At 42.0% G+C, this 10,718-nt stretch overlaps 1 protein-coding gene across 1 annotated transcript; it reads left to right on the top strand.

The window, feature by feature from the left end:
- The first annotated feature begins 1,316 nt into the window (after nt 1-1,316).
- On the top strand, nt 1,317-10,455 carry LOC104147915 (wnt inhibitory factor 1). Its single transcript, XM_068934985.1, has 5 exons — nt 1,317-1,527; nt 4,659-4,754; nt 7,364-7,468; nt 8,283-8,378; nt 10,004-10,455. Exons 1-5 carry the CDS (start codon nt 1,317-1,319, stop codon nt 10,111-10,113), a joined length of 618 nt encoding a protein of 205 aa, XP_068791086.1. The 3' UTR covers nt 10,114-10,455.
- The last annotated feature ends 263 nt before the right edge of the window (nt 10,456-10,718 follow it).

Consider the following 10,718-nt stretch of genomic DNA (forward strand, 5'->3'; position numbering starts at 1 on the left):
GTTAAAGTTAATTCAGTTATCAGATCATGCTACTGCTTAATCTAGACAACAAATTAAGATTTGTTTCATGCCACTTGGAAAACTAGTTCCAAGTCAAATCTTGCTATTTCGTTAATTTTTCTTCTAGTTTTGCAAGTAGCATGAAGTGTATTTCACTCTTCTGTAGATAATCTGTGCAAGTGTGTCTTTACTATTCTTTTATCAATATTATTCAATAAAACTCAGTTGAAAAAATTTCCTTGGGCTCAGTCTTGGCACTGAAAGTGTAAGCTTGCTCTGGGAGCTATTTCAAATTGTCATTTGAAATTGCTCATGAAAGATGGGATATAATGAGGGGAAAAGGTTTTATGATAACCTTTTTTTGTGTTCTTGCAGCGGAAGATATCTTCACATTTGAACCAAAGTGCATTGCTCTTTTATTTGCCATACAGTTTCATTCAAAATGCGCGTTCCCAGAGAGGGCATACTGGGCGAGGAGGCAGCACGAAACTCGCCCTCTTTCCGTTTTCCCATTTGTGAAGCAGCAATGAGAGCATCCTGCTTAGTGCTACTATTTAGCGTGGATTACAAGCGGTATAATACTTCACTCCTCCTCCTCAAATCGCCTTTCAAATACTGTGTCACAATATTCACAGCTGATTCTTATAGTGACTTTAAATCGAAGGGAATAGAAAAGTAGAGATCTGCAAAGATCACAAAGACGGGGAGGTCAGTTAAAATGGTGAGTCACAGGTAAGATCTACCGATGTCACTGCAAAGATAGGTGGAAAGCAGGTCAGCAGAAGCAGGGCCTGGTCCAGAGACGAGATTTTGTGCAGAGAGGGACTCACTGCCTCGACCCGCGGACGGTTCACTGCAGCTAAACGGCTACCTAGCCGTTCCCCTCATTACACTCCTTACGCTGGGACCGCGTGTTTTTCTCAAAATAACTTTTTTTCCTCCCCCCCACCCCCAACAAGTTAGCATTGGTGAAATTCTGCGGCCAGCGCTACGCTTTCAATATCCCTGCCTTTAAAAAGCAAAACTTCGACCCTTTAAAAAACAAAACTTCGACGGGCCCACAGCACAGCCTCCCTAGCGCTGCTTCCCCGCCGGCCGGCCGGCCCGCCCCCCCTCCCCACCGGCCCGGCCCGGCCCGGCCCTGCCCGCCCCCCGCCATCACCACCACCCACCCCCGCCCGCCCGGGCGCCCCCGAGGGCCGCTAAAACGGGGGTGAGGAGAAGGGAGGCGGAGTGGGAAGGCCGGGGAGGGGGGGGAAGAAAGGGCAGCGAGCGGGGGCCGCGGCGGGTGGCGAGCTGCCGGCGAGGCGCGGGCCATGGCGCGGGGGGCCGGCGGCGGCGGGGGGCCGCGCCTGCTGCTCTGGCTGGCGCTGTGCGGGCTGTGGCGCGGCGGCCGGGCGGCCCTGCCCTTCGGTCTCGACGCGGCCGTGGCGGTCTGCAGCCCCCGCTGCCAGCACGGCGGCCTCTGCGTCGGCAACGGCACCTGCTTCTGCTCCAAGGGCTACGAGGGCGAGCTCTGCCAGCACGGTAACGGCTGCCCCCGGAGCGCTGTGGCGGGCGCGGCCCTCCGAGAGGCGGGAGGGTGTCGGGGCGGGCTCGGCGTCGCCTCAGCGCAGAGGCGGCGGCGCGGGAAGCGCCGGGAGCCTTCCAGAAAGGTCCGCGGCCGTCGGTGAAGCCGTTGGTGGGCGGAGGGAGGCGGTCCGTGGTTGCGGGGTGGCGGTGGCCGGCCCGCAGAGCCCGTCTGTGGAGAAGCTCACCTGGGTGAGTAAAGGCGGAGGCCTGACATGGCGGCGCTGCCAGCAGGTCGGGTCTTTACCGTTTGAACTTGGGGTAAGCGGCTGTCTGCCGAAAAGGTTTCGGCGTCAGCCTCCTCTTTTGCCGTTCTCTCTGTGTGCTTGTCTGAGAGCTTCCCTGAGTAAGGTGGGATGCTGTTAGAGGGCGGACTGCTTTTCACACCTCGGGAGCCTTCACCGGTATTTCTGGATGGGGTTAGTGGGAGTGGTGCTAATGGAAAGACCGAAACTGGTCTACCCTAGAGGGTAGGTTATTTTCTCTACCTTTTGTTTGTCCACACTATTTCGTGCTTATGAAAAAAAATACAGGCATTTGCTTTCTGGATGTTACAGTGACCCACATAACCATTTGTACATCCCAGTTTCCTGGCAGGAGGCATAAAAGCCCAGGTGAACTGAAAAGCCTGCTGTTGATCGCCAGCTTGCTTGGTGCTTGTGATATCATCTCTAGTGTTTTCTGGCTATTTAGAAGGCTAAAAGTGAAGGCAGAAGATCTGTTCTGTAGTTTAAAAAAGGTGAAGTGAACTTCATTACAGTCGCAGGCAGTTTGGAGAAAAGAAGAACAGTGTTGTGTATGCACTGATTTTAAGTGCATGATCTTCAAACTTGTTCAGCTTTGTGGTTGGAAGCTACATGGATCTGATAATATGGTCAGTACAGGTTTTGGAATAACCTGAGGTCTGGAATAGGAAGAACTTTGCTTCTATTATCACTGTTTCTGGGATTGGAAAACATGGATATAACTGAGGAAAGACTCGGAGGAGACTTTTTTCCTATGACTAATTCTATCTAATTGAGTGGATTACTTAGAAAAGAGTTTTCCTGCTTTGTCTTGTTGCTCAAACGGGTCACAGTGACATGCGAGTCGAGTGTATAGTAGCTGAGGTGACCTGTACTGTTTTGCCTATGAGCAATCCAAAGAGATCTGTGAACACAGGTGTACTGTAAAATACCTCACGGTGCTTCAGTGGAAGCTTTCTTTGAGTGAGTTGAGCTTCCGGATGTTTGCACTCTGAAGTTGCAGATCAGATTCTTCCCATTCACTGGAGACAGTCTTGCTTCTTCTTAAAAGTCTGGGAGGAGTTGCAGATATTTTTGGCAAAGAGTAAAATGGGTATAAGAGAACAAATGCAGCCTGTAGGCTTTGGATTTCAAGACGACATTTAATTCTTTCATTATTCGTCTCTTCCTTTTCCTGCCCCCCCCCCCCCCTTTGGAATGCCTATATTTTAAAAGGTGTTTGCCTTATAAAAAGTCTTTCTTCAGCTGTCTCCTATAAATCTGTGTTTTGCACAGGAAACTAACCGAATGGTAATAGTTAGACCCAGTGGTTGTGAAAAGCAGTGTTTTTTTTTTTTTTTTTTAAATGAAGGGTATAACATTGTTAGGATCCCAGTACTGCATAATGCACACCATGCCAACCTTTTGGGATGTCATGGCTGTTCTCGTTTTCTTTCCTGTTTCACTCCAGCGCTTCCTATTTGCTGTGCTTCCTTCTTGCAAGTGGTGTCAAATATATTGTTAAGTTTTCAACCTAGAGCTGTAGAGCTGCTCTCTTATTCCATACATGTGTCTCCACAGAGTATTGGTATTCTGGTAGCACTGCCATATTGATATTTTTTTAGCATAAATAGGTAAAAAGCTTATAAAACTATAGGAAATAACACAGAAAGAGAACTTCTCTTAAACTGAAAGCTCTTCAATGGCATTTCCAGTGAATTGAAAGTATGTAGTAAAACAGTTGTGCAGAACGGAGTACTGAATGGCTCTTTCGTAAATGTCTGTGTCCTTTATTTGCATGCAGATAGTCACTCTGCAAATACTGATACGAAAAATCCTCTCTTAGCTTAAGAATGGCAATAAGTATTTGGTGGCAAAACCAGCGTGTGACTCACTGCTGATCTCTCCCCTGTCTTCCTTCTATTTCAAACGTCATACTGATCCAAACAAAGGATAAAACAATGTGATATGGAGAACTCATCCCACACCTGCAGTTAATTCAGATGAGTCCTGCTGAAGCGCATTGGTTTCTAAAATTTGTATGTGAATAAACAAATATTTTCTTAGAAACCAGGACTGATTCAGGAATGACTTATGCGTACGAAGGAGAGCTGTATGTTAGGTGATATATTTGCAGTCTGACCAGCTCTACCAAGAATTTTGCAAAATGGAGCCTTCATTTGCGCCTTATGCAACACATGTAAGCTGTCAGCAATGAAAGAGCTGTATAATCCATGAGGAATACAGATGCTTTTCTCCTCGCAGATATATGTGGTTATAATAAAAGTCACACTTATCTTAGGTGGTTTCTAAGCAAACACTGTACACTTTAGAAAAGCCCTCTGAAAGGCCAGTTGAGGCAAATATAGAGGATGGAGATGAAAGAAGTGCTAATTTATTTTTAGAGAGATTTAAAAAAAGAGATGAGGAAATGAGAATGTAGTTTATGCCTGGAGAGGGATACAGGAATTCGGTAAAGAGTTAAGTCTGATATTACATCTTAAGAAGCAGAGTTGCCACTGAAGTCGTCAAATTTTTTTGTCTTTCCTTATTACTGCTTTTCTTACCTGACTTTTGCCATTTCTGGACTTAAATTATCAAAATAATGGCTGTCCAGCTGTGTTTCTTTTTAATCTCCCCTAGTTTTGAATGTTTAAAATCTTAAAATGGTGGAGTGCTGTCTATGCAGGGAAACTCTTCCACCTGTTTGGTAATGTGGGATGGCAGGACAGTCATATTGTGGGAAGTGTGATGACATACAGTATTCAGAGAGGCTAAAATAATACACATCATATGTAGTTAAGAAATAGTTTTGATAAGCTGCACCAATGTTTACCCAAGCTTTGTTTGTTGTCTCTCCTGCAGCAACTTGTTATCCAAAATGCAAAAATGATGGGGAGTGTCTCAGACCTGGAAAATGCAGATGTCCACCTGGCTATGGGGGTAGATACTGTCATAAAGGTGAGTAAAATCCAAACAAGTGATAGTTTAGAAAAGATAGGAAGTTTGAAAACAGACAGAATATATTTGGGACCCCTCAAGTTCGTGATCTAACGGCCCTGGAATAATGTTCTTAATTCCTTTGGCTCTGACCTTACTGTCAAAAGAAGCATGGCCTGGAGGATCTAAATGCTTGCGGAAGGACGGGATGGAATATATGAGCTGAAATTTGCTGTGAGCATTTGAGAGGACTTTCTAAATAAATAATTTAATGAGATGACTTGTAGATACTTATTTCTGCATTAGGTGCCCAAAACTTCATGTAGTGTCTGTAAGAATGGCAATATTGATGGCGAATTGCACTGCAATTGCAATATATGCTGGTAGGCAATGGGTGATGATGGAGGTGAGTAACAAAGAGGAATTTGTATGGTTTTATGAAGCCTACTGTGTATATGTATGGATCGGAAAAGATGATCTGAGAAAATACTTAACGTTATTATGAACTGAACAGGCTACTGACCGCTCTTTGAGTTCTAGGATAAAAGAGGGGCAAATTTTGAGGGGCAAAAGGATAGCCTCAGAATCTGGATAAAAGTGAAGAAAAACAAAGCACTGTATTTTTCTTTTTGAAGAGACGCTGTAAGTTAGTTAGGTAGTCATCACCATGCTGAGACAAAGAATTTGTTAACACGTTTCAAGGGCTTTAGCTATTGCTAAGTACTCATTTTTTCCAACTCTGGTCAGTGACTAGGTAACCACACCTCACAGGATTCTCGGTTTATACTTGATGTTTATTCTGTGGGCATTTTCTTTATTTCTTTGCCTCTGTGAAATATCTGTAAGAGTTTGGTTGGCTTGTAGCCTAATGGGAACTTGCAGGAGGAACTTGAGTAGCTTCTACAGTTCTCTAGAGTCTTTATTTTGTTTTGCTTTCTTCTTTTTTATAAAACTTTTTCTGTTGTTTTATGAAGAAGACACGATCTGAGCGTAACTAATATGGTAACATCTATTTAAGGTTGCAGAAGCTTGAACTATAACCCTGGGATGTTAATTTGACTGTTTCAAAGAGTGTGAATTCAAATGCCAGTGATAATACTTTGATACCAAAATTGTTAACGTTAAAGAAGAATGAGAAATGTGAGGAAGTGTCTTCTAATGACTATCTCCTGTATAACACAGTACCATTGTATAATTCATTTGAAAATAACTGTTTCAAGCAGACTTTGACAGAGTTAACAGCAATGAGGTAAAATGGAGCATGGTCCAGCTTCATTTTCCAACATAAGAATTTATTTATTTCTTAAAAGCCACCTGAAGATGTAGATTGATGGGATCCTCTATATAAGAGGAAACTTCACCTTCTGAGAAGGTGTCCAAATCAGAAACAAGGTGAAAGGTACCATTTGAACAGGAACACCAGAATGAAGATTCAGTCTATGATAATGCTGTAGTCCAGGCTTGGACCGGCATATGAGCACATGCTATGTGTATTTTTTATAATACTATCCCTGTAAGATTGTATCCACCCTTCAGGTGGAGTACTGTGGCATATGGGGCCTGGAGTTGCGAACTTGGTGTAGTGCAGTGTGCTTTTAAATACATCAACTTATATCATATAAAGAAATATTTAAACTGCTCTGAAGAAGTTGTGCATCAGTGTGCATGTTGGTTGTCAAAAGAAGTTCAGCTAAAATAGCCTGCATTTAGTGATATGCTTTTTGTAGCGATCCTAGAGTCAACTCACATGTCCCTGTGCATTCAGCTATGTGCCACAAATCTGTTACCTGAAATCATGCAGGAAGCCTGTGGTACAGCAGAAATTTGGACTTTGGTCTCCCATGTATCAAGCTGACATCCCAATGGTCTGTCATTATGGTAAAGAATAGCTGATTCTCTTCCATAAAGTGAAGCTGTTAAATACATTAACATTCATGCTTGTGAAAGGATGCTTTTGATTGTGGAACAGTGGTTATGCCATATTTAAAAGACGGTGCATACCACATTCAATGCCAGTCACATATCTGGTATAAATAATGGTCATTAATGAGGCCTTCAGGGCTTTAAGGCTTCGAACGGTTTGAGGAGGCTGACTTGGACAGTTTGCCTTTGGGAAAGCACCACTCGACTCGACTCTAGCTGCAGGCTCATTTGCCAGAGTAATATCCCCTTCTCCTCATCAAATTATGCAGAGTTACTGTGAGATAAGGAAAGATATGAATCCTTGGCCATACGTTAAATACTTATCAGCTGTGCTTCAGCAAAATTGATAAGAATATGTATGTTAGCATACATATTACTGTAGTGTGACTTATGAGCAATCAGTTTGCTGTTTTTTTTTTTTTTTTAAACTGTAGCAATAACCACATTTGGTACTCTCAAGCTAAATGCTCACCAAGCTCTTAAGCACATGTTTAATTTTAAGTGCATTTTGAGATGGTAGTTTAGAGAGATGGTTCTGTCATCTTCACTCTCTCCTATGGAACTGTGCCTTGCTCTGAATAATTGAGATTTTATTCTTTGCAGACGCAATACAATAATTAGTTGATGGTAGAAAAGCTATTTAAAGATACTTACTTACAGTTTTGCGCTGTTCCTGAAATGTACTATGTATGCTGTTCTTTTTGCAGTAAGCTGTGAAGGAGGCTGTCAGAATGGTGGGGAGTGCATCTCTGTCAATGGAGTTGTGAAGTGCCTTTGTGCTTCTGGCTGGACAGGATCAAGATGCCAAGAAGGTGGGTGTCTAAATTCATATACTTTGTTTGTACCACAGGTAACTCAAATGCTGACAGTGCCTAAGGCCTGTTTTTAAAAAAAATAAATAAATAAATAAAAAAGGAGGAGGGCAGGGGGGAAGAGGTAGCCTGATGAGAGATCAGTGGAAACAGAAATAATTTGCCAGATAATATACTGGAGTTGTCTCGGGTTTTTTCACTGCGTTCTGAAGAAGGCAATTCTTAGGCATGTGATGTGTATTTAAAAAAAAGTAAATTACAAACCACTAAACCAAACGAAGCCCTCTCTTTCTCCCAGGAGAAAATTTTGAAGAAACTCTTCTCCCACTTAATGTCTGTATTACTTTGGCATAAGGTTGATAAAATGGAAACGCATGTGGCATTCACAGTGCATTGTGTATTTAAATAATGAAAATACTTTATTTTGATTAAAAATATAGCTGCAGTAACAAAGGTATTTTAAAAGAATTAATGGGCTAATAACTACGGAAATGTCATTGCATTACTATAGAAGTGGAGGACCTGCGCTATTGGTACATATGCAGAGAGAAAAGTATCAAATTATTTTGCATTAATGTGTACGTCTGTCAAGATTTAAACCAAAATTTTTAACACAGCCTATTTTTTTTAATTTATATGTCATGGTCCTGGAAATGCTTTTAGTATTATACCAGTTGAGTATCTGGCCTTTTGGGGAAAAAAAAAAAAAGTGTTCTTCCATTTTCATTTGTATCATCCTGAATATTTTGTTCTGTCAGGATTCTTTTGTATCAGATTTATGAATCCTCCTGGTTTGTCCATGCTTTCCTTCTAGCAATTTGTCCTCAAGGTTGTCGGAATAATGGAGCTTGTGTGGCTCCTGGGATTTGTAGCTGTCCAGCTGGATGGGTTGGTGGAGCATGTCATTTAGGTAAATGACTTTTGACATTTTTTTTTCTTGTATTACTTTCTGTACTTGTTTGAATTGCTAGTATAGTTTTCAAATCTTCAGGCCCTAACAAAGCTGCTAGGGAGGTATCTTAGAATGGTACATGAGAGCTGCTTCTGCATACTGGGGGGCCCTAAATGTGTGTGTAAGGAGTAGATAACTTGTCAGTTTGGTCAGAAAGACAGAGCTGTCCACTTCAAAGAACTGTTGCAGATCCAAGTTTTGGTGGTCACCAAATTCATTATAAGATATGTCTTGTGAGTCTTTCTGAAATATTTTCTCTAAACCAAGACCTCTGTGTAAAGAACTAAAAATGGCTCTTACAAAAACGCTATTGCTACTGATGCTGGCTACAGGCTTCAGTAAATGCTAGGGATATGGAAAAAACACTCCTTTCTCACTTTGGAGGTAGTGCGGGAGAATCAGCTCTTAAGAGACTAGGAAAAAGCCATCTGCAACCAGGATCAGTACTGGCTGACACTCCTGCCAAACAGCCACTTGCATTTCCTAAGCAATGGTTCACAAAGGCAAATGAAGTTTCTAAAAACTTTAATCCACCCAGAGCAGCTTCTTTTTCACATTGCAGCCCTGTGTGTCCCATAACAACGCTGACCTGATGCTAAAGGCATTCCTGAGACTAGAAAAAGGAAGGCTTTTATTTGCTATCTGGAGAATGAGAAAACTCTCATTTAAACATTACTTTTGAGTAGGGAATCATGGGTGCAAGGTCTCTGGATTAAGTCCTCTGCGTTTGAAATATCATTGGTATGGTCTTGGGAATCCAAATAAACTGCACTAGCTCTTCTGCGGTACATTGCCAAGCAACTGTCAACAAATAAATGCTTTAATGTGCCCATTTGTTTCAGGAAAATAATTATCCTTTGTATTCGTCCATGTTTCAAGGTAGAGGGTGATATTGAAAGGTAAGCATGGGAGCTGTAGAGATGTTTGGTACACAAAATGTTTGGTACTGCAGAGTTCCCTTCTCTGCACCATCAATAGTGTTAAAGTGTTTAGGTCCCTAACGTTAAAAATAGTCATTATATCTGAACTAACTAGATCTTTATCCAGTTTGACCTCTTTCCACGCAGCTCTCATAAGCAAATTGCAGCCCCTCTGCTGGTGTGTAGCTAGGGGAAAGCTAAGGTTCTGCCTGCTCAGTGCCCCTCTGCCACTCTTCTTCTGGCAAAGTAGGGGACCGAAGGGCAATGCGTAAGCAGCAGCTAGTGCGGTGTAATTGTTTTGTCATGGATGCCTTGATCCAAGAACTGCCTTGAAAAAGTTTCAACAGGAATTTTTGTTTTCCCTCGCTACCATGGTGGCATCCATCTCAAAAATGGTCTGTCCCTCAAAGAACAACAGAAATGTTAGTGTTTTAAAAGGGGAGTGGAGCATAAATAAGACTAGACATACTGTCACTGTATTCCAGTGAAGGCCATGAGGCCATAAATTGAGAGGCATTGCTTTTCAGTTCTTCCATTATCCTTTTATTTATACTGTCCCAGTGCTGTCACTGGGGAACAATTCTGCTTGTACAGTGAGACAAAGAAGAAAAATGAACCTGTGTTGCATGGAAGACATAGTATGAATCTGGTGTCTCATTTCAGCCGTGTGTAAACTACCTTGTCAACATGGAGGAAAATGCGTAGCTCCAAATGTGTGCAGATGTCGAGTGCCGTATTCTGGTCTACAGTGTACAAAGAAAAGGAAGGAATGAAACGGCCTCAGCAAAGATAAGCTGCGTTTCCTTCATGTAACTCTTCATATGGAAATGATGTCCAGCATGAGATTGGGGGGCGGGGGGCAGACTTAACATGGTAACTGATTTCGGATAGTTTTGTTTCATGTAGATTAAATAAATGCTCTTTTGTATGAAAGAAAGTTATTCCAGATTGTAACCAAGGTGGTGTGAGTATCCAAGTACCTCCTATGCATAGAGTGTATTGCATGGGTTTTCTTTTGTTATCATTTTTCCTCATAAGCAGAAGTATCTTGTTGTGGTTGATACAGCTGACCTTGAAGTAAAATTTGGTCTTTGAATAAAGTACTTTAGAATGGATCTACACTCTTCCTTCTGTTTTTTTTTTTCTCTGATTAGAATTATCTTTATATATTAATGAGGTGTTTTTAAAAAACATATTAAAAAACACCCTTAACTCAAATCATCAGAGGTGGGTGTTAGTTCAAGAGTAATTTACCTTCAGTAAGATTACACAGTTGCAAGAATAAACTTGCAGAGTTTGGATCTTTCTGGAACTTTTGCAAACTGCAAAACATCTTATTTAAAAGATCCTGGTTGTCGCTTTGTGTATGCTTCTCCCC

This window comes from Struthio camelus, chromosome 2 (genome assembly GCF_040807025.1).
Source record: "Struthio camelus isolate bStrCam1 chromosome 2, bStrCam1.hap1, whole genome shotgun sequence".
Taxonomy (NCBI): Eukaryota; Metazoa; Chordata; class Aves; order Struthioniformes; family Struthionidae; genus Struthio; species Struthio camelus.